We start from the raw sequence: 25,441 nt of genomic DNA on the forward strand, positions 1-25,441 counted from the left end.
TTTTTTTTTTTTTTTTTTTTTTTTTTTAACGTAGGAATGAGATAGTGTTTCTTTTTTGGATAGTGTTTTATTTATTTATTTATTTTATATAGGATCCGTGGGTAGCTTTTTTTTTTTTTTTTTTTTTAAATTTCTTGTTGATTTAAATTTTTAACCTTTATTTCTTTTTTTAAGGAATAAAAATAAATTAATTAAAGTAAGGGTATTTTTGGAAGTAAAAAAAGTAATAACTGTTTTTTTTTTTTTTGGGAGAATCTAAAAATACAATAACTAACTTTCTAATTTATTGATCATTGAGCAGTTATGTTATTTTTAATTTTTGTTGATTTACAGTTTTAAATTTTTTTTTTAAGGAATAAGAATAAATTAATTAAATTAAGTGTATTGTTAAAAGTAAAAAAAGTAATAACTAACTTTTCTATTTTATGAACGTTGGGTAGTTATTTTATTTTTAATTTTGTTGATTTACAGTTTTAATCTTTTTTTTTTATAGGTTATTTCTTTTTTTAAGAAATAAGAATAAGTTAATTAAATTAAGAGTATTTTTTAAAGTAAAAAAAAGTAATAATTAACTTTCTGAATTCTCTTAATATATAAAGATAAAGATTAATATATAAAGATAAACCAAGCAGAAATTAATAACAAGTCCTTTTTTTACTTTTAAATTTAATTATGTTGTTTTGATTAAATTGTCAGATAGAGCAAAGATTTTGATTAATGAGTGGAAGTACAAAACCTCATGAATTAGATTCATTGGTAATTGATACATTATTATAAGTTAGTTGTTACCCTAAATGATGTAAACATTGGAAACATTAGAAGACTTAAAGACTCCTCAGCAGAAGGTATAACCGCTATTCTAACTCTGAAACTACAAGTGCAAGCTACGCCAAGCCAAGCCCCCACAACCACAATACCATTCTTTCTCTGCATGATGTCCCACCCACAAATGAGACCGTTAATCTTAACCCAGTTCATGAACCAACCTCATCACCATGAAAGCTCTCTCTCATCAACTTCTTCTCAAGCAACACAAAAATTCTTTTGCCCTTCAATTCAAACGTCAACACCAACAACTACCTGTAGTAGTAGCCACTCTTCCTTTGTGTCCAAGCAATCTTTAAGCTCCCACCAACACCAGGATGATCAAAACCTGAGGACCATTCCATGCTGTTTTATTTCTTCCAAATTTTGGGGCAGACTCAGACTAATGCTAGGTTGTGGTGAAGTTTCTCCAAGCGAGCCAAAGGGACTCATTTCACACGCCCTTGGAGATTGTAAGTTTTGTCTATCATTTTATGCTTTGTTTGCCAAAGAGGTTTTTAGTGCATCTACTACACATGAGAAAAAGATCAATTGCTAGTAATATTGTAACGTATTTTTGATGCATTTCTTACTTGCCATGAACGATTCAAGCATGAACATCCCCTCCTTTCTTGCTTTCTTTGCCATGATTACAAAAGGTTTGCAGTGCTTTACGTTTTAAAAATGATGAATTTTGTACATATCATTTTTAAGTCATTTCAAGAAGGTTGTTCGTTAAGCTTCTAACTAAAATAATTCAAGCATATACTTCAAGCAATGTTAATACTTTCTTGTTGATACCCTATTTCTTTATGTTCATATTAATTTTCTTCATTTTGCTTATTATATTCTTTTTTCTTTTTCTTTTTTTTTTTGTTCTTGCAATATTACAGAGAAGGAAGAAGTTTAGTGAGCAGCAAAAGAGGGAGCATCTTGAAAGAGAGGTATGTGTAAACCATTTGTCTTGATTTTGTAACTTTAGGTCTGAGACTCTGAGGAAACCAAGCATTTTTGAGGATTTAATAAGTTTCACAACCACACAACAAACAAGACCTAAGTGATGGGACCCTTGTCTGGTTCATGTTCCTTGTGGTTTCAACTAGACAGTCCATAATGGATTGGGTAAAATTCAATAATTATTGTTAAAAAGTAAAGCATTTATTTCTTCATTAATGTAAATAATAATAGAGTTTTTTTTTTCGTTGTTTTTTATTTGAGAATCGTAACAGTAATAGAGCTGATCCCAGCTGGAGTTGTAGACCCAGAAAAAGCTTATTCCATTCTTTAAGACATCGTCCTACACTGAGCACTCATCCTGATTATAATAACTCACGCTCTATGGCTCTTAAATCATATATATAATAGTCAACTCTCATATTGTTCCCCTTTATTTTTCTCTTTGTAAAAACAATAATAAATTTTTTATGGAACCATAATCAATTAATTACATGGGATACAAGTCATCTCAGGAAGATTGCAATGCCAAGGAAATGGAAAAGATCTTTTTCAACTAAACCTTTTTGTACTTAGAAATTTCTTTTTCTCCAAAAAAAAAAAAAAAAAACTGAAAAAATGTAAAAAATATTACAAGCTTTACTGTACAAAGCTTACAAACTAATGTAATAATGAATATGATTGACGATCTTCAATCACCTTATAATTGAATTCTTGAATTGTTTCTTTGTGAATTGTGATTAGTAACACATTAATTTATAAGTTCAATATGATAAAACTTGTAATATTCTGATAAGTTTTTACCTTTTTTACTCATATACTCAAAGCATCGTCTCTATCTTTATAAAACAATAATTGATCCTAGGCTATTTGAAAAAAGAAAGAAAATTCACATTCCATTTGGGAGGGAAATGAATAGAATAAAAAGAATCTCTATAAAAGGATATTTAGTCTATTTCCTTATTTAGATGTTTAATTAGTACAAGAAATTTAAAAGATTGAGATAATGTCCTGTCCATTTCATTTCCTCCAAAAATGGGGTTGGGGAGAGAAATCATTCCTTCAAATAGAGATCAAATATTTCATCTCTATTTATATATATATATATATATATATATATATATATATATATATATTTTTTTTTTTTTCTTTTTTAAAGAAAGAAAGAAAGAAAGAGATAAATGTTATACTATTAAATTCAATTCAATTCCTTTATTATATAATTTTTTTTTCTTTTTTTGTTGTGATAGTCCTTTATTATCTACCTATTTGGTCTAGGTATTTAGATATTATCATCTCTTCCTCTATAAAACAATACTTGTTCCAATAAATACCATTTTGTTTCTTTTTTTTTTATTACTATTTTGATAAATTTAATCATTTAACAATTATGATAATACATTAGCTATATGTGTTTCCTCCAAAAAAAGATAGGGTGAGAGAGTAATAAAAAGGACAAAAGATATAATCTATATATTTATGAGTTTCATCTAGACATATCAGTCTATACATATTATTGGAGAAAGCTAGCTATGTTAATGATTTACCATATTGTAGGTCTCTATGCTTCAAAAAATGTTGAATCAAGAAGAAAATATGCATGAGGTTTTGGAGCATATCCTTAATCAACATAATGGTTCTGCTGTCAGCATACCGAACTTCCTTCCTCCTAAGGTAAACTTCTTCTCATTTGTGACATGGAACAACATGCAACGTCGCATTAGGAACACATATTATAAACTACTTGTAGCAGTAATATATGACTCCTGATGAAATGATAGAGTTGGTAAGGAAATGATGACCTAAAATACTTTGGACTAGGTTGATTCACTTAATCTTGTTTAAGGTACAAAAACAGCAAAGTGATAACGTATTTATCTGTCACGTAAATTATGCAGATAAAGCAGCTGTTGGCAGAATTAGCCATGGTTGAGGGTGAGATACTTAGACTTGAAGGCCAAATAAGCGAACTTCAAAAGAGTTTGAAACTTGAGCACGAGGTCACCAAGGAATCAAAGTCCAAACAATGGAAACATGGAACTCTAAGCAACCGTGTGGGTCGTTCATCACCAACAACAAACACAAACCGCATTAACAAAGTTGGTAATGAAACGATGGCCTATGAGACCAAAGCATTGCATTTCATAAGTAAAGCTATAAAAGGCGATTACAATCTCAATAATTTCACTATAGCTGAGAAATTGGGAAATTCAAGAGGATTTGCTGATCAAAAGGAAAATCTTCTCCATGAGGCTGTTAAATTTCAGGACAAGATTCCAAGAAAAAGTGGGATGCTGAAGCCATCCTCACCCTTGCGTGAACCACGACATCCATCACCCAAGGTAGGTCTCAGTTCATTCGTGCCATGTTATGTTATTATTATTGTTGTGATTTTTAGATAAGAATAGTGATTGTGGGCTTTTCTCTTCTTTCAATTTGCTTTGAAAATAGGTGCAAGTATTTTGTTAAAATTCAATTTAGCCCATAACTTTAATTCCGATTCTCAAATTAATCTCTAAGGTTTAGTTTTTGTTAATTTAGTATTTCACTTTGTCAAAATGAGTTAATTTGGTCATTCCATACAAATCTATTAGGAAAAAAAATATCGTTTAAATTATTTTTTTAATTAAAATTTAACCGATAACATTCATGAGAGATGTGCCATGCATTTATTAGATATTATTTTTTGATAAGTATTATTTTAAAAAGAAAAAAAAAAAAAAAAAAAACAGTTTCATTTACTAAGAAATTTAAATAGAAGGATTAGATTGACTCATTTTAACAAAGTGGGAGACTAAATTAACAAAAATTAAACCTAAAGGACTAATTTGAAAATTGAAATAAAAGTTGAGGTTTTAAATTGAATTTTAGCCCATATGTTTTTGGTTTGAATGAAGTGAATGAAACCCACTTTTTTTTTTTTTTTTCAGCTTGGTAATTCATGATAGTATAAAAGCTTTTCCCTCTTTGTGGAATCATGGAGAGTCATACATCAATGTATGTTTAGATGTTGATAAATTATTCCAATATAATAATTGACTAATTTTGTTAAATCACAAACATTGGTTTTTTTTTTCAAATCGGTAGGAATATGTTTGCAGAGGGTTAAGAAGCTATGTTTAATCTGTTTGGTGGGCGCAGCCATCCAAAATTGTTGATCCAATGTATTTGCCAAGGGTACGGACCATAGTAATGTTGGATTGTTTTAGCTCTCTTTGAATGATGAATGAATTTACCAATCAAAAAAATAAATGAATGAATTTAATTTTTCTGGACTGTATTGATTTTGTATTTCTTTTATGTTTCATGGCTTTTTATGGTTATTATGTTCTTTTGCCCGAAGATAAATGTGAAATGCGCTCAAGAACTATTTATCATACAAATATTAACAAGAAGGTAGTTTTGGAAATACATATTACTGATGTTATGTAATATTAACAATTTGCTTCCTAACCTGCAAAATTTGTATATATGTTTGTGTGCATGTGTATACATACGTACACACACATATATGTATAATGTATGTATTATATAAATAAAGGCTCTTATTGGAAGTATATATCCTCTTATTTTAAGACAAAAGCCACTTTTTTTGTGTTATGCAGTGGTTAGTGCTTCTTCCAGTTGTTTTGACTCTCATAGCAACCAATAATAATGATAGCAAAATTGTGGATGCTATTGCTGACTTATGCTACACAAAGTGGGCTTTGGAAGCATTTGTAATAGCAAATGCAAAAAGGTTTGGCCTAACAATCCTTCTCAGTATGTAGTGATCTCTTCTAGATGACATAAGTTGATAATGTTTTGCCTTTTGATTTTGTTATGCTTTCAGATATTCTGGAGCGTGGCTAATAACACGCTGTGGTTCACTTATGACAAGTGGCTATGATCTCAATCATTGGTATCGTTGTTTGGCCTTCCTCATCCTTACTGGAATACTATTTCGCGCTATTGCATTCTTTTTTATGGTAACCTTCCAAAAGAAGTAAGAAGCAATGACGTTCTGTGGAAAAAGCATCAGATAACTTTGTGCCAATGGCCACAGTAATGCATCTTTTTCACCCATTCTATGCGTACATAAATGGCAGAATACTATACCAAAACTATTGCCTTAGTAGTAACTCCCATAGACCTTGCAGACTCTTAGAAAATGACAGAAGATTCACTATGGGGTCAGGTCCTCTCAGAAACCATTAGACAGTAATTATTTCAGGGACATTCTGATCCGTACCACACAACTGTAGTTCTGGACAAGTGTTGCATGTAACCTGATTTAAAGTAGCTGCTCCTAGTAAGGTTTTGCTAGTGTGCTGTATGCTGTTGTTATATGACTATTTGCCTTTGATTGTCTTAAGCAGAGTTTGTATTCTCCAATTACAAGAACACTCAATAATTGTTAAGTCTTAGGATTAGTGAAAATAAGTAGGTGAACATAAAAACATTCGGTTCATTATGTTGAACATAATTTGTCTATCAGAATTAAAATAGATATTTCATCTGCTCATAACTCTGTTGTGCATTAGTGCAATGCTGAATCCAGTTTCGATGAATACATGAACCTAACCATAAGAGTGATAATCTACTTGCTTTCATATAAACCACACTGAGCATGGTTTCTTGTTCTTAATCTAATCTCTCTCCTCAACAGTGTGTTTGTGTTGGGTTGACATGCAATAAAAACAAATGTGCATTAAATATACAGAACAGAATATAAGCAATACATCAATGTTTCATTCAGTTCAAGATTTTAAAAATCATATAAGTTTTGTATAAAAAAATGTAGATTAAATTATGTGCAGATATATTACAATTTTTTATGAAGTATTTGGCACTAAAGAATGACTATATTTTTGGAATGTTAAAATAATTCAGTAAAAATTTGTTAAAAAGGAAAAAAATTTCCTTCCAACCATGTGGGATTTAAATGATCCTCGTAAAATAAAAATTAACGTTAGTGTTTTTTTTTCTTCGTTTATAATGAGTGGGGGAGCAAATATTTTTTTTGAGAAACCAGAAGTGAGTCTGGAGCCTCTGGGCATATATTGAAGAACAAAAATTAATGAACATCAAAACCAACAAGAGGGACAATGTCTTCAGGCATGGCCTCTAACCAAATCTGACAGACTGACACCCTATGTCACGCCCCAAACCCAAAAGGGTCCATAGCATGAGAAATCATCTCAAAGGTATACTTGTAGATTTCTTCCTTTTTTTTTTTTTTTTTCAATTCAAACTGTAAGAGATCTCTCTTTAAGCTCCTTCCTTTTCCACATGATAAGAATATATAATCACACTAAAATCTCCATATTACAAGTCAGAGCTCTATAACATATTTACAAACAATAACTAAAAATTTTGTGTCTCCACATGATACATAAATATATTACAAAACTCCAAATGATTTAAATAGAAAGTCCCAATGTTCTCTAAAATATGCAATCCCAACAAAATTCTTGGGCTAACAAACCTCAAGAGCCCAACTTCTAATAAATTAACTACTACTAGCTCCCTTAAAAACAACTAGATCGAATCACCAACCATTAGTAATGTATGTCTCCCAATTCAGCATAAAATTCCAATCACTACTGACAAGGCAAGCTCCATTCCCATGATATAGCTAATTAATCTGTAAGACTGTAAAAGATTGGGATGAGCTAATGCCCAGTAAGTAGCATAATTAATGGGGGTGGGGGAAATGCAAGTTTCATTCTCAATAATAATAATATGATATGACAAGAATGATTGAATAATGAAACACAAAGTTTCTCAAAGTAAATACCTTGAAACTATATATTATGATCTGTGAGCACTAGCAATATAATTTCCAAAGCCGTAAAATCTAACATATGGTAATTTATCACAAATATACCACACTACCACATAGACTGGTCAAGGGATCCACCCATTCACAATTAGCATGATATTATCCTCTTTGGTATGTAGACTCTTGGCCCCATGGACAGTAACTTCACCCATACCCTCACGGTTTTCCTCTCCTCCTATGGGCAACAGAGAGAGCGCGTCAAATAGGACCTCTCTTGCATGTGGTCTTTTGGCCCCATGGGCAGCAGCCTCACCCACACACAATCAAGGAGCATCTTCCCCTCATGGGCAGCAGGGAAGAACGCGTCATCCAAAGTGAAAGAGCACTGACCTAGATTTGATTCTGTTATCACAAAGACTACAAAAACCAAATCGGGTGATTACCGGGAAATCACACATGGCATGGTGTTAAAACCACATAAACTCACAGGTTACATTACTTTGAAACACATAGTTCATATCCAAGTAGTTTCAGAAAACCTTAAATAATCTCACTTCTACAAAGCTTGTAAGGTTTTCAACTTCATTCTTGTCAAGAGATTTTCTATCAATTTCCCAAATAATATAAGACAAGATAAGCATCTTTAAGTTTTTCAATATACCATAAAATCAATGATTTTCTTATCAAAGATTAAATAAAAGATGCTCATTTTTCCATATCAACAATTCATGCATTTCCCCAAATGCAATACCAAATATGATGCACTTTTCATATATAATAGGGTCACAACACAATACTTTTAAGAAAACATATATCCATATATAATTTTCCAAAATGTGTTTGACCCAAAACAACATCTATAAAACATGGTTATTTTCCGAAAATCCCATTTAAAAGCTACTTAGATTGGCTAGAACCTAAACAATATCAAACAAACCTATCACAATGAGCACAAAGCTTGAAATTGTATCTAACTACAAATTAGGAATTGCCAAGTAAGAACTTAATTAGGCAAGTCTAGTATTCAACCTCACATGTAATGTATTCCACTTCCAAAATTTCTCAAAACAATTTAATTTGCAAGGCATAGACTCCCATTTATACTCATAAATCGTTCAAGGTGTCATATCTAACATCAAAACCTCCACACTTTATAAGTACTTCCCACAAGATTTATATAACATCATCAACTAACCCATGACACCAAAATCATAATTTTCTCCAAGACAAACAATTTACATCTTTATCTAGCTCCAAATAATCAATAAAAATTATATTCACCATCTATCACATGTTATAACTCAAAACCTCTAAATTTTCACCATAACAAGCCTTAGATAGCCATCGTTGTAAAAATCATGAACTCACTCATCAAATACATCCACCAAGACCAAAACCCATACATATAAACACATGAATATCATTTCCAAGGCTCTTAAATCACATGAAAATCATTATTAAAGCTTGGGTAAAATAACCTCAAACAAGAACATAATACCCATCAAAAGAGATTAGAACTTTGACCTCAAATAACTTATGTGAAGGTGTGATGTTCTTGAGGGTTTTCCAGTGATTTTGCCGGAAAAAATGGTAAAGGTGATGATGAGGAATGTACCGGTGGGAGGGTGAGGGAGAGGAGTGTGTGTATGTGTGTTGTGTTGACTGAAAATGAAAAAGAAAAGGAGAACAAGAATGAAAGTGACCGGCCAAAGAGAGAAAAGAGGGAATTGTGAGATATGTGGTGGGGGAGGATGGGTTAGGTGGGGTAGTTGGGAGGCACGTGGGAACCAAAAAAAATCTGCCCCCCCCCCCCCCTTTTTTTTGGGTCTGACTGGGATGTTACACCCTACCATTTTTATACTATTACCAAACCCATTTTGTGTTAGTTCTCTTTGATTTGTTTTGTTGTCTTTGGTTGATTCAATGATTTAGTTTCTCTTTGGAGTTTGGTTTTTAGGATTTGATGACATTGGCTTGGGTTTGAAACATGGGTTTCTAATTGGTGGGTTTGAAAGCAACAGTGAGGATGGGGTTGGATTTAATTAAATAGGTGGTTTGGCCGTGGCCGACGATGCTAAAGATGTTGGAGGCCGGCAGTAGGCGGACGACGACAAGAGGACAGGTCAATGTGGGCGAAGGTTGATGGTGGGGTGGTGATGGCCGGTGTAAGGTGTTATTTTATTTTAGATAATTAAAATAAGAAAAGTAAAATTTAATTAAATAGGTGGACATGTGGCATATGTTTATTGGTGGAGTATAGAGTGAAATAAAGAAAATGGAACAGAAGATTTGGACTATGTAGAGTGGCCATACCTAGGCTTACTCTTTTAGTTTCTACAATTCTACTACAACTACAAAGCCAACATTTTCAACTATGAATGTCATCAAAATCCTATCTTCACAACAGAATGGAAGATAGGGTTTTGATGAATGCTATAATGTTATTCATTGAAAGGAAAATCGTTGCGACAATTAGTACATATTGAACCATAAATGATTTTAAAGATTTAAAAAAATACTTAGTTCTATTTTCATTAATGATTGCATTGTAATATATTAAGAAACAAAGATTTTATATCTTTTTCTTTGTTGACAGTTTGTTTATACTAAGTGTTTGTTTGTGAATAACTTATCTAGTTTGTACCTTGAAAATTTTTGAAAAAAATGAGAATATACAGAAAAAAAATAAGGTTTTAAAAAGTTGTGTATTAAAGTTAAAAGCCATTTCCAAACATACCATAAATAAATGCTTATTTAAGGTTCTCCCAGCTGCCAGTGATCCCAGCTGCCAGTGACCCCAAAATTACGTAGTTTCGTTTTTTGTGGGTGATTTTCTTTACATTGATTAAATCACCCAAAATCATTTTATATTATTATTTTGAAGAAAAGGGAAATAAAAGTAATTAAAAATACATTATGAGCAGTTGAAAGTTAAGAACTGAGTACCCACCAACCCAAAACGTTGTCGTCTCCTAAAACAAACATATATCACTTTCAAGTCTTCAACAATATTTTCTAGAAGCAAACTATGCAACTTATCCAGAGGAGGATTTTCAAGACTGATTCACCTTAAACTAAACATTCTACCATTTTCTTAAAAGCTCTAAATATATTACACACCCGTGTGTATAGAGTGTATGCTACATAAGTTAAAATCTTATTTTCAAAACATAATACCTATTAATTTGTAAAATCATGTTTTCAAATTACGATTTTTAAAACCATTGTTAGTTTCTTTAAAACTTTCTCTCCCCTCCCCTTGTGCGTGTGTTAAAATACTTAGTATTCTTTAAAAAAAAAAAAAAGATTTTTAAGGCTTGTGTGTAGTTGTCGTATGCATCAAACATTATTGTTTCTTAAAAATAAATTTAATATAAAAAGCATCATAAAAGGATAAAGACACCAAAAGTCATATGTATATTGAAATGGTTTTCAACATTGTTATAACTATGTAAAATTAGTTTAAGCTAAAAGGGTCTTCAATTCCCAACCAGTCAAGTTGGTTCGAGCTTGAGGAAAAGATACGTACCTCTCATACGAGGATAAAGGAGGGCTCTCTGCCATACAGTGTACGCTTTACGTATGTGGCTCTGATAGGTACCGCTCATGTTCCTTTGTAAGGGCGTTCTTGGGGTGACCTTCCATACCCCTGGATAGGGCGTTCTTGGGGAAGCCTTCCATACCCCGGCATGGGTCCCGCGTTTTGGATTGCTTACTTGGGTGAATGATAGTAACCTGGGTAGTTAGTGGTTAGTGGTATCAGAGCCATGGATGGTAGGTGTATGAGTTTTATTTCTTTGCAATTAAGAAGTTACTAGGAATTTTATTACTACATAGCCACTACTTGCTCCTTGTTAGCGTTGGTCAGCCTAAAGACTCGTTGGCAAACCATAGTTTCGCGTTGGTCAGCCCCTTTGTTGTAGCCGATGGACAGGCGTTGTTTGGGTGGTCCCGTAATGGAGTTTCCCCAGGAGGTGGTCCCGATAGCAAGGATACCAATGGTTAGTAATAGTTCCACCAGTAATTATTAATTGCTTAGAAAGAGAATAAATACATTTATCAGCTCATCATCTATTTGCTTGTTCACACTTAGGCTAGGCACACACTAATTTGAAACATGGACTATGATGATATAGATTATGATGAAGGTTATAGCATGAAAGATATAGATGATAATTGGTAAAATAGTGATATGGAATATGAAACAGATTCTGACTCTGACAGTGATATGGATAATTATAACTATAATAACACAAATAATTGGAGTACTTTAACAAGAGATAAAATCAATCGACAAACTAATAAACACAATAATAGTTTTTTAGACATAATTAATAGAAAATTAGATCTTTAGAAAATATTGACAGATCCACTATATATACTAAAGTTGAAAAGAAAAATGATAGTTTTTTGGACCTCTATGAAAGAATGAAAGCTTTAAATTCACCTTTGAAAAAAGAAATAGAATTTGAACCTCATCAAAGATCATCTTTTACAAAAACTATGACAGATAATTGGTGTATAAATAATAGTTTAAAAGAAATTGTAGATAAGAACTTACAGATGTTAAAAGCAACCGACAGAAGAGTTGACGAAGAAGCTGACCCAATTAAGGAAAGAGTAACACGTATAGAAGATAAAATAAAAGATCTCACAAAAGAAAGAAGTACTGATAGACTAAAAGAAATGGTGGAAAAGCAAAACAATAAAGAAGTTTCTAGTTTAGTACAAATTATATGTAAAAAGCTTGACACAGATAGACAAAAGAGCCTAATAGAGACAAGCAAGAAAGAATCCATACATGAGAAGTTAATAGATAATAATAAAGAAAAAAAAAAAAAAGGAATGGTTAAAGAGATGAAAGAAATGTTTGAAAAACAGAATAGTGAAGATGTAGGGAAAGTGATAATAAAGGACATGCAAAAACCAAAAACAAATAGTAGTAAAGAATCTCTACGTAGGATGATAGAAGTAGAAGAAAAGATAAGACATGAAAGAGAAATAGTCAACAAAGGAAGGAAAAACAATAATAATGGTAATTTGAAAGAAAAAGCAAATAGTGATAGTGTAGTAAAAGTAAAAGAAGTGGAAATAGTCAACAAAAAAGACAAGAAGTGTAATAGTTTAAAAGAGAAAATTGATGAAAGACTAAAATTAATTGAAAGATCTATAATAGATACCCAAAATGATAATTTGACAGAATTAATTAAAAAAATGAAAATTTTAAATACACCTTTACAAACAAACAGAAAAAGAGACATAACAGTTTTAAATACTACTGAGTTATCAGATAATGAGAAAACTGACAGACATGTTAGTAATACTATTTGTCATAAATGTAAAGAATATGGGCATACTAAAAAAAATGTGACAGACATAATAAAATTGTTAAACAAATAAGTAAATTAGAATTTGAGAAAGATATAATAAATGGATTAATGAAAATATTTAATGTTAGTCAAAAAGAAATAGATCAAGTAAAGAAAGAGTTAAAATCAACCAACCCACTTAAGATTAATAAAAGGAAAAGAAAACAAAAAGATATAATATTAAAACTGATAGAAAATCTACCAAATCACCATAAAGACAAGGAAGAATATTTATTAAAATTGAAAGATTCTACAGAAATATCTATTGCTTGTATTAGGTGTAGGAAACATGGACACCATGTTACGGATTGTAGAAAGGAAGAAAAAGCCAAGAAAGAAAAAGACAAGAAAGAAAAGGTAAAAATGAAAATAAAACAAGATGATGAAAAGATAAAATCAGTAGCTTTACAAGACTTAATGACAGAAGCAAAAATGGTAAAAAAGGAAATTAAAGAAGAAAATTCCACAGACATAAATAAGCGAAATATTGCAGAAATAATAAATTTAAAAGAATTTTCTGACCCCACAAACAGAAAATTTGATGGTAATGATGATGATAGCAATAGACAGAATTTCTTAAGTTTAATTGACAGAGTAATTTTCCAAAAATGGCATACAGAAATTACTTTAGTAATTAATAAAGAGTTTTCTTTGATAAAAATTGCTTTAATAGATTCAGGTGCTGACATGAACTGTATACAAGAAGGATTAGTACCTTTAAAGTATTATGAAAAATCATCTGAAAGACTAACTCAAGCTAATGGAGAAAAATTAATAATTAATTATAAAATACCTAGTGTTCACATATGTAATGATGGAGTTTGCTTTGAAACAGTTTTTGTTTTAATTAAAGACCTTTCTTCTAAAATCATTCTAGGAAACCCCTTTATGACTTTACTTTACCTCTTTTTAATGACAGAAGAAGGTATTAAAACTAATGTGCTAGGGAAAGATATAATTTTTAAATTTATTTTACCACCAATTCCAAGAGATATTTATTCACTTAATACCATAATAAAGGAAATTGATAAAGAAAGAATAGACATTTAGAATCTTTGAAGACAAAAATAAAATATAAAAGAATAACTGATCAATTAACTGACCCCATACTAAATAATAAAATAAATTTATTTAGACAACAGATTGAGACAAAGATTTGTTCCAGTCTACCTACTGCTTTTTGGCGCAGGCATCGACATATAGTACAGTTACCTTATGAAAAAGATTTTAATGAGAGATAGATACCTACTAAAGCTAGGCCAATACAAATGAATAATGAATTATTAGAACATTGTAAGAAAGAAATAGAAGATCTTTTAACTAAAGGATTAATCAGAAAGAGCAAGTCTCCTTGGAGTTGTGCTGCTTTTTATGTTAATAAACAGGCAGAATTAGAGCGAGGAGTTCCAAGATTAGTTATAAACTATAAACCTTTAAATAAATCATTACAGTGGATAAGATATCCTATTCCCAATAAGAAAGATCTTCTTGACAGACTTCATGAAGCAACCATATTTTCTAAATTTGACATGAAAAGTGGATTTTGGCAGATACAGATAGATGAGACAGATAGATACAAAATTGCTTTTACAGTTCCTTTTGGTCATTATGAATGGAATGTTATACCTTTTGGTTTAAAGAATGCACCCAGTGAATTTCAAAATATAATGAATGACATATTTACACCTTTCACAGATTTTTCCATTGTTTATATAGATGATGTCCTAATCTTTTCTAAAACAATAGATGACCATTGGAAACATTTGAATATATTTGTCAGAGTAATCAAACAAAATGGTTTAGTTGTTTCGGCCTCTAAAATAAGTTTATTTCAAGATAAAATTCGATTTTTAGGTCATACTATTTATAAGGGAACTTTAAGCCCTATTGACAGAGCTATTCAATTTGCAGATAAATTCCCAGACGAGATAAAAGATAAAAATCAATTACAGAGATTTCTTGGCAGTTTAAATTATGTTTCAAATTATTTTCAGGGATTAAGAAAAATATGCAGACCCTTGTTTAAAAGATTAGAAAAGAATCATCCGCCTTGGACAGACAGACACACTATGATAATTAGATAGATTAAAAAATATGTTAAGCAACTTCCTTGTATTGTTATTCCCTCTCCTGATACTTTTAAAATTGTTGAGACAGATGCTTCTGACATAGGTTATGGTGGAATCCTAAAACAGGTAGCAAAAAATGATGCTAAAGAACAAATTGTTAGATTTCATTCTGGCTCTTGGTCAACTACCCAGCAAAATTACAGCACTATTAAGAAAGAAATTTTATCTATCATACTCTGTATTTCAAAATCCCAGAATGATCTTTTTAATCAAAAGTTTTTAATCAGAGTTGATTGTAAAAGTGCTAAAGAAGTTTTACAAAAAGATGTTCAAAATCTTGTTTCCAAATAGAGTTTTGCTCGATGGCAGGCTATTTTAAGTGTTTTTGACTTTGATATTGAATATATTAAAGGGGAAACTAATTCGATTCCTGATTTTCTAACCCGTGAATTTATACAGGGAAGATGAGTTCCCCTGCAGATAAAAGCAAATCCCCAAAACCCAGAACCAGACAGTCCTATGCTGCTCCCCCGATTCCTCCTCCCCATAGCAGATTCCTCCCTTGTCCCTCTTTCACTTCACCCACTTTCTCTTCAAATAAATCTCAAGAAAGAACCCCATTAACTTGTAGTCCTAATCCTTTCCAACCACTTTCCCCAAACCCTAATCCAACATCTAAACAGACTTATGCCCTACCCTCAACCTCCTCAACCCCTCCTTTAAAGAAGCCATTTAATGTAGTTGCATCTTCTTTTCCTCCTTTGGCCTCTCCCTCCAACCAACCAAAATATAGATCCTCTACCTCTCAGGAAACCCAAACTCAAATCCCAAAAGAAGATCACAGCATTGAACTCCCAAAAGACTCCTGGAATTTTATTTTGTGGATTGAACCAGAATACCAGCACATAACAGACACCCTTTCCCTAGTTAGACAGCTCATACCCCCAGGATGGGAACATCCTAAGACAGAAACTTTTAAGACCCAGACATTTTATGAGCATATTTTAGTAGATACAGACTCAATATTAGTAACACATATGCCTTGTTCCCAAGAACCAAACAGAGTTGGTTATTCTAAAGTTGTTATAAAACAGATTCTCACCCCTTCTCAGTGGAAAGCACAACCCTGGATCATCAGGAACTTTTCTGTACTCTTTGAGCCTCAGTTTTACAATTATTATGACTATATGGAAGCTTGGGACAGATTTATTTTATTCCAAAATAATATTAACAGGCATACTTGGTTTTTCCGATTTGATATGTATAGAAAGAAAGACATGATGATTCCAAGATGGTTCATTGACTGGTGGAACTCTTATGGTCCTGAAGCTATGATTCTCCCCCTTGATCTTTTAAAAGCTTATAAGACTTTCAAGAAAGAACCAAACTTACCGCATCTTAGAGATTTCCCACATCTTTTACAGTTCTTTTACAGGTTTCCAGATCTCCCATGGATCATTAGATGGGAATACAAGATAGAAAAGCATCCCCAGTATCCTTTTCCTATGCTCGCCAGAAAGTTTAAATTAAAATGGTGGAATAAGTTTAATTTTGATCATATTTGCCAAGAATTGCAGAAAAAGACCTCTTCCTCCCAGAGAGAAAGTTCTAATTTCTTTTTAAAAAAGAGTCAAGTTCAGTACCAGCTTGCCTCTGTTTCAGACAGAAGACAGCTTAAAAAGCAACTACTTGAAGCTGCATCACAAATATCAGATGATGAAGATGACACAGTAATGGAATCCTCTTCTCCAAACTACAGAACTCATCTAGAAGCATTTCAAGATTCCCAAGACCCCTATGACATGTGACAGAAGAAGACAGATAAGACAAAAGAAGAGAAAAGACCAAAAGATAAAATGACAGAATGCAGACAGATCTAGAAAGATATTTTGATAGAATATTATTTGCACGTAGATTCTCACAGATAAAAAACTACTGTTCACTAGCATGTGTACCCGGACAGACTGCCAGATAAACTATACTGTTCAAGACTCTACCGACAGATTAACTTGAGTTCACTTTACTTAACTCAGGTTACTTTTGAAGACTTTTACTATTCAAGATTCTACCGACAGATTAACTTGAGTTCACTTTAATTAACTCAGGTTACTTTTGAAGACTTACCATGGTTCACTTTATCTATAAAAGGACAGACTCCGAAGACAGAGGTACAAATTTCCAGTTCAATTCTAATGTCCAGCTTAGGTCCAAGCTTTAGAAAGACTTTGTAATAGCTTTCCCTCTCCCTCTCTCCGAAAGACTTTTGTACTCTACTTTCTTTTTTTAATCTTGTAACCTTACCCCTTCAGACAGATAATCTTGTAACCCTTTACAGATTTTACTTTGTAATCTTGTAACTCTTCAGACAGTGTTTATTTTCAAAGCTTTTAAGAAAGACAGAAGTTTTCAGTTTTAATCAAAGACAGAAGTATTTTCAAGTAAGATTTTATTTGTTTCAGTTTCATATTCCATACCCTGTTTTAATTTATTTTGACTACATCTATTTTGCTATTTCCTTCTTTATCAACTATTTTATCATTGTTTATGCTTCCATATTATCTTCTAAACATAATGTGTTTCAGTGATTTAAAACAAAACTATGTTGTTTTGGGTTCAATAAATGGCATATGTTTAATAGAAATTAATGGGAAAATTGAATTAATAACTTGACAGTTTTTATTTTTTATTTTTTGAGAAAGTAATAACTTGAAAGTTAAATAGTTGAATTAAACAAAAATTAAATTAATAATGTAAATTAAATTTTAGAATAAGTTAAAGGGAATACAATTTATAATTAAGTCTAATATTTGTAATTCGAGGTGCCCATATGCATTGACAAGTGACAACATTGACTTCAAAGTCTAAACTATATTTTTGAACAAATCTGCCGATTAATAAGTACTATGGTGCGAATTATTAAAATGGTCCAATTTGATATTTTTTGCTAGGCAATTTTTTGTTTGTACTTTTTTTAGCCCATCCCCCAAATTCAAATGGAAATATCAATTAGTATTAATAAAACAAAGGTACAAAAATGAAAAGAAAAAGTACCATAGTACTTATTAATTGATGAGTATTACGATATGCATATCATTATTAATTGATGGAGTACTATTATGATATGCATATTCTTATTAATTGATATTAATTAATTAATAAGTTTGAGACATGCATATTCTTATTAACTGATATGCATATCCTTATTAATTGATGGAGTATTACGATATGCATATCAGCTACTATTACGAGAGTACTTATATGTTTGAGACAATTACATATGTGTTTCATTTTCCTCATCTCTAAAAAAAAAAAAAGTTTTATTTTCCTCTTAATTTGTTTTTCAATATTAATAAATAAATAAAAATTTACTGCCATGTCTTTTCTTTCCTTCACATTAAGAAGGATATGCATATCATAATACTAAAATTTTATGTGTCAAAGTATTTTTTAGATAATATACCTTAGTTAAAAGAGTATTAATAAAACAAAAGTATTGTCCTAAATTTTATATAATAATCTTTCAAGTGTTATAAAAATAATATATTATAAAATTTTACTCATTGTTTCACTAATAATGTCTATTTATAAATATGCAACGATTGGAAGCAAAAACCATAATTTTTTTTCATGTTACTTCTATTGGTAAAGTCTCTGATGGTTGAATAAGCGATCTGGAGTTCAATCTCTACCTACACCAAAAATTGATTGATGTCTTGGTCTAATGATAAAGAGTTAACATCAGGAGCAGACGTTATAAGTTGAAAATCTCTAAAAAAGAAAACAATAATAATATTAATATTAATTTACAAAAGAATTTAAAAAAAAAGAATGCAACACACAGGTCCTATAACTAGTTTCAAAATGAAAACTTGGAACATTTTTATTATGTGCTATGGTCATATCCATTTATGAAGAACTCTAAATGAAATGTTTAATATTAGAGGGAGTACAGTAGTTCACATCAAACAGTACATATATAATTGTATCAATTGTATACTGGTTGCTCGTGGCTGTGAGGAGTTTTCTCTCTGAAAACTTTGAACAGAGCATGGCACTGTAGTCCCTTCCGTGGAAGGTGAGTGTGTCCCTTGCGATAACACTGTTATTGCAAGGCTAGGGGTTTTTTCTTTCTGGGTTTTGGGAAACACCAAGTGAATTTATACGGGTTGTCCTTTCAGTAGGATGGACGACTTAACTAAGAACTGGAGCTCTTTATCTCTATCAAAGAGAGAGGGCCATGGCCTTCGTTTGAAGTGCGAACAAGCCACCACCGAGCATGGCATGGTGGCAAGGTTCCTAACTAAACGGCCCCTAAATATAGATGCCATTGCCAATACTTTTACTCCACTCTGGAGATCCAAATCAGGGTTCAAGGTTAAGAGCATTGGGAACCACCTTGTCCTCTTCTCTTTTGAAAAGCACACAGACATTAACCGTATCCTCTCATCGAAGCCTTGGAGCTTTGACAAACATATTATGGTTCTCTCCTTCTACGATAAGGACGTCTCAATCAAAGAACATGAGCTAACAAAGGTCCCCTTTTGGGTTCAAGTTTTCGATATTCCACTCCACTTCAGAAACAAAGTGATAGCAGAGCAAATATGTGAACCAATGGGTGAAATACTACACCCCAACAAAAATGAGGAGTGGGACGAAGGTAGCTTCATAAGGATCAGAGCATTGATTGATATCTCTCAACCTTTATGCAAAGGAAGGCTTATAACTCTAGAAGATAGTAAGGCTCACTGGGTCTCCTTTAAATACGAACGCCTCCCCAACCTCTGTTATTGGTGCGGTTGCCTCATGCACGATGACAAGGATTGCGAGGCCTAGATTGAAAGCGAAGGCAACCTTAATCCTATGGACCAGCAGTTCGGGGCTTGGCTCAGGGCTTCTCTGTTCATTGCCTGGAGAAAGAAAGTAGTATCGGTCCCGGGTTTCTTTGCAAGGAAAAAGACGGGTAGCTCCTCCCATCCCACCACCACCACCCCAAACCGACCGCCAAAAGAACACCAGCATGACGCAAACCCCACTCTAGCTAAAGTGACTGATGTGACTTTGGAAAAATAGGCCACCAAAGACGCCATTGTGATGGATCTCACTTCTCAAGAAATCTTTGAGGGAAACAAGACAAATCCCACCACAAAAGCCGTGCGGCCTGAGGAGTTTGAGCAGCTAATTCAAAATATCGACCACAAAATAAACTGCTTTGACAAGGTGACGGACTCACATGGTTGTTTAAGTGAGCTTGGAGATTGTATAAAGAAGACTAACACACCCCAGATGGGCTGCCCAATGGGCCCGAGCTTTGAAGTTTGTTGAGGTCTAAAAAATCACAGTAAAAATAAGCCCAAGAAAGAATAAGCTAAGCCCAAGAAAAAGTGAGTTAAGCCCAGAAAAAAAAGAAAACGCAGACCAAGTCCAAAGGGATTATACGAAAGGCCCTGAGGATCCCGAAGCCCAGAAAAGGAAAAGCAACCAAAGAAAAAAGAGAGAGAACATCACAGCAAAGTATAAGACGCAAGGATCCTCAGGCACCATCAATAAGCGCAAAGAAAAAGAAGACCAGGACAGATCGATAGAAAGAAGACAGAAAAAGAAAACAAGAAAAACAAAAGAACGCAAGCGACCCTTCATGGCACAGACAGAAAAGGCGTCGGGGAACCAAGACAAGGAAGAAGAATTATAACAAAACAATTTCAAAAGGGCAGAACAGGATTCCGCCCAAATAGGAAAGAAACAGAAAGGTAAAAGACGCCAGAAGTGAGGATGCCAAGAAGGGCATACCTCAGCACATCCCAAAGAGGATGGCCAACCAGAAGCTTTCGAAGGAATCAGAACCAAGAGAAGGAAAGAATGAGAGAAAACGGAAAAGGGGACTTACCGAGATGATGAGGACAGAACATACTCTGTTTGCAAAAGACCAAAACAGGGGAACCAACGGTTCCCCAAGACGCCCAGAAAAACTCCACTATAAAAGGAGAGGATGGGTTGTGAAGAAAGCAGCGAAAAAAAGAAAAAGGAACAATAGAAAGAAGAGATTCACTAGAAAAAATCATCAGAAAGTCCAGGCAGAAAGAATACTAAGGGAAAAACAAATACTGCTTCCCGATATCCTGTAAAAGCAACTATGGCACATACTCGGATCCAACGAGAATCAAACTTCGCAAGTTTTGAAGGCTGAAATAGCCATTCAAGGCTGCAATTTTTGAGCTCGATTGGACCTTGTATCACGTCCTAGTCAGCTTGCTGTAATCAAACAGATAATGCTTTAATGAAATACTGTTTCATAATTCCCAGGATCCCCACAGTACTTTTTTTTTATCGTCTTGCTAATCCTGCTTTTCTTTTCTTTCTGAGCTTACGTTGTTAATTTCTGGCACTCCTCGATATCCTTGTTTGTCATCTTTTTTTGTCAGGAGTATTTCTCTGCATTCACTTGATTCTTAAACAGCCATTTAGCTGCGGTGAGTCAAGGCCCAGTCTACCAAATCCTTTCTTTTTTCATTCAGGCTCGGGATCCTTGGGCCTGAGTATCCCGAAAAAAGCACTCTCACAAAGTTCACATTATGCAGCCCCTAAAGCCTACTCCACTTAGCGACTTGTCCAACATGGACCACAATCTTATGCACTCCAAAGCCCACTCGGATGGTAAGTGATTGTGTATACAAAGGCTGGGCCATCTTAAGGAAAATCAGAACTTAGATGTCTCCTTAGGTAAACGTAACTCTCTCCCTCAGCTAGATTCTTTAAAACCATCAAAACGTAGAGTTCATGTCGACGCTGTTTGTGATGAAAATTGCCCACCAACGGCAGAGGCTGATTCTTAGCCCCGTCGAGAAAGATGAGTTGGCTCTGCTGGAACGTGCGTGGGCTTGGGAACCTGCGCACAGTTTGAGAGCTCGAGGTGGTGACTTGGGCACAAAACCCCACTACCCTGTTTTTGGCCGAGACGTGGGCAGGAGAAGCTAGGCTGAGGCAATTATGTGGTGAATTAAGGTTTGATCATTGCTAGGTTGGGCCTAGCGCTGGTAAAACTGGTTGTTTAGTTCTACTTTGGAAGAAATTGGTAAAGGTCGAAGTGGTTTCATCATCTCCGAACCCCATCGATGCCGTCGTCGGGGATGTCTCTGATGCTCAATGGAGATTCACGGGAGTGTATAGGCATGTCGACCCCTCCAAAAAACATGATTCGTGGACTCTTCTAAGTGATCTTCACCGTCAATCCTCTCTTCCTTGGTTGTGCGCCGGGGACTTCAACGAAATTTTGTGGTCTCATGAAAAGCTTGGGCTAGGTTCGAGAAAAGAATGTCTAATGAGGGATTTCCGGGATGTTCTCAATGATTGCGGGCTCATGGATTTTGGCTTTGTAGGTGATAAATTCACTTGGAGGGGTAAACGGGCTACTAGTTTGGTCCTTGAAAGACTTGATAAGGACGTGGCAGACAATGGTTGGTTCGCTCTCAACCCGAGCACAAAGGTACAACACCTTCATACCCACTCCTCTGATCATAAAGCTATAATTATTAAGCTGGATGGAATAATTCCTTGCCCAAACCGTCCCTTCAAATTTGAACAGATGTGGTTTTGTGATGCTGGCTGTAGTGCTACTGTAAATGAGGTTTGGGGTTCCCCATCTCCAAATGCCACTATGTTACATACAACTGGTAAGTTCAAAGCTTATGGTGAAAATTTACTGGTTTGGAGCCGACAGTCTTTTGGTAATGTCAAGAAGCAGTTGGAAATTTTAGGGAAAAAGCTCTCCAAGGCCGAGATAGAGGTTGCCAAAGGGAAATTAGACTATGAGGTGGTTAAATGTTTAAAAGTTGAGATCAATGAGCTTCTCGACAAAGAGTCCCAGATGTGGCAGCAAAGGTCTAGAGCCCTCTTCCTTAAGTGTGGTGATCGTAATACGATCTACTTTCACAGTAAAGCTTCTCATAGATTCCGACGAAACAGAATCACCGGGCTAAGGGACTCCTCCAATTCTTGGTGTACTGAGGACCACCAGATAAGAAAAATTGCATGCAAATACTTCATATCCCTATTCAACTCTTCCCATCCGTCGGAGTTCTCTGAAATCATGGAGGTAGTTAAACCAACCGTCACTGAGGAGATGAATGCCCAACTCCTAAAACCATTTCTCAAAGAAGAAGTGGAAGAAGCCATCAAACAGATGAAGCCCATCTCAGCCCCAGGTCCTGACGGTATGCCCCTCCTTTTCTATCATTCTTTTTGGCCTCTGACTAGCAAGGATATATGCCTTGCTATGCTTGATTGCTTGAATAATTGCCATATCCCCTAAGAGCATCACAGACTTTAGGCCGATCAGCCTATGTAACGTCGTGTATAAGATTGTTTCTAAAGTCTTAGCAAATAGACTTAAACTCATTCTGCCTGCTGTTGTGTTTAAGAATCAAAGTGCCTTCCAAGCAGGAAGGGTTATCATGGACAATATCTTTATGGCCTTTGAAACTCTCCATTACTTAAAACACCATCATAATGGTAAGACGGGTTTCACGGCTTTGAAATTGGACATGAGCAAGGCCTATGACCGGGTTGAATGGAGTTATCTCGAAACTATTATGAAAAGAACGGGTTTTGTTGAGAGATGGGTTAATTTGATTTTGGAGTGCATTACAAAGGTAAGTTACTCCATTCTCATTAATGGGGAACCGTCGAAGGTTTTCCACCCAACAAGAGGTTTACGCCAGGGCGACCCATTGTCACCTTACCTCTTCCTCCTAAGAACAGAAGGCCTCCACAGCCTCTTTTAGCAGGCAACGGAAGTTGGGCAGATCCAGGGTGTTTCTACTTACAAAAAGGGTCCCAAATTGACTCATCTCTTCTTTACGGATGATAGCGTGGTGTTTTGTAGAGCTTCCCTTGATGAATGTAAGAAAATTCAGGCATTGTTGGATTGTTATGAGAAGGCATCGGGGCAGAAGCTGAACAAGAACAAGACCGATTTATTTTTTAGCAAATCCATCCCTGTTGTCGTCCTGGATCAAATTAAATAATCACTTGGGGTGCAAGAGATCAAACAATATGAAAAGTACCTAGGACTTCCATCTCTAATGGGTAGAAACAAGAAAGCAAGCTTACTCTACATTAAAGAGAGGGTTGTGGCAAAGCTTCAGGGATGGAATGAGCAACTGCTTTCTCAAGCAAGGCAGGAAATTCTCCTCAAAGCAGTAGTCCAGGCAATCCCTACCTATGCAATGAGCTGCTTCAAACTCCTGATCTCCCTTTGCAATGATATTGAGGCTTTGATTAGGAAATTCTGGTGGGGGGCAAAGAGGTAATTAAAGGAAGATCCACTGGGCCAAGTGGAGCTCTCTACGTCAACCAAAAAGTTTAGGTGGCATGGGATTTAAAGACCTCCAAAATTTTAATGACACTATGTTAGCTAAACAGGTATGGCGGCTGCTGGGCAATGAGACCTCTCTGTTCCATAGATTCTTTAAAGTGAAAATTTTCCCAAAGAGATCCATCTTTGAGGCTAAAGAGTAAAATGGGTCGTTCGCCTGGAAGAGCATCCTAAAAGGTAGGGCAGTGATTAGAAAGGATTGCAATTGCAAGTAGGAAATGGTTCTTTGATCTAGATTTATCATAACAGTTGGCTCCCTAACCCTCATAACAAGCAAGTGGTGTCGCCGAGGGACTTCCTCGGCAGTGACACCTTAGTCTCTGTTCTAGTTGACAAGGACCAACTTGGCTGGGTTAATGATGCAATCAACAACATCTTCCTGCCCCACAAAGCATCTTTAATCAAGTCGATCCCGCTCTACCTTAATGACTATGAAGATAAGATTTTTTGGCCTCATAATGTCGATGGCTCCTACTTAGTTAGATCTGGCTACAGACTCCTCTCGAAGGAAGATATGAGAGGCTCACCTTTAGTGTCAGATTTGTCTCCCACTAAGAGAATATGGAAGGGTATTTGGAGCTTAAAAGTTCCCAACAGAGTCAAAACACTCATCTGGAGGGCCGGGACAGATTCCCTTCCTTCAAAAGCAAACCTGATGAAACGGAAGGTGGTATGCAACGATTTCTGCCCCCAGTGCAAATCAGAAAGTGAATCCTCTTTTCATGCTCTCTGGGCTTGCCGTGCAATAGCCCCGATATGGGAGCTTAAGTTTGCTTGGCTCCGTAAGCTCTCGAGTAAGTGTAACTCGTTCCTGGATGTCATTCAACTATGTCAAGATCACAGTGACCTCCTTGATCTGTTTGCAATGACCGTGTCTCTGCTATAGGCTCGTAGAAATCAGCTTCGTGTTGGTGAGAAGGCATTGGCATCTTCCTGCCCAGCCACGCGGGCATCAGCTCCTTCCAGGTGGCTTCCCCCACCTAAGGATTGGATGAAAATCAATTTCGATGGAGCCACCTTTCAAAAGGAAAACTTAGCTGGTTTGGGTTGTGTTGTTTGAAATGACGAAGGTCTTGTTATGGCTACCTTTACACAAATTATTCCATTACCT

General features: G+C 34.5%; 1 protein-coding gene and 1 long non-coding RNA gene across 4 annotated transcripts in view; one reads left to right on the top strand and one right to left on the bottom strand.

The window, feature by feature from the left end:
- The first annotated feature begins 1,115 nt into the window (after positions 1-1,115).
- The window catches only part of LOC126725533 (uncharacterized), a 35,674-nt gene continuing 11,348 nt past the window's right edge, over positions 1,116-25,441 (top strand). The window contains exons 1-3 of one of the 3 annotated variants that reach the window (XM_050430331.1): positions 1,116-1,277; positions 1,698-1,748; positions 3,316-3,432. In XM_050430331.1, coding sequence (XP_050286288.1) covers positions 3,322-3,432 — 111 coding nt within the window. In that variant the 5' untranslated portion in view covers positions 1,116-1,277; positions 1,698-1,748; positions 3,316-3,321. The remainder of the gene's footprint in view (positions 1,278-1,697; positions 1,749-3,315; positions 3,433-25,441) is intronic. The other 2 variants (XM_050430324.1, XM_050430336.1) reach the window with 2 other exon arrangements.
- On the bottom strand, positions 6,993-9,311 carry LOC126725566 (uncharacterized). The gene is made up of 2 exons (XR_007655503.1): positions 9,047-9,311; positions 6,993-7,392 (listed from the first exon to the last, which is right to left on the bottom strand). It is a non-coding gene; the product is annotated as an uncharacterized LOC126725566 (long non-coding RNA).

Source organism: Quercus robur, chromosome 1 (genome assembly GCF_932294415.1).
Source record: "Quercus robur chromosome 1, dhQueRobu3.1, whole genome shotgun sequence".
NCBI lineage: Eukaryota > Viridiplantae > Streptophyta > Magnoliopsida > Fagales > Fagaceae > Quercus > Quercus robur.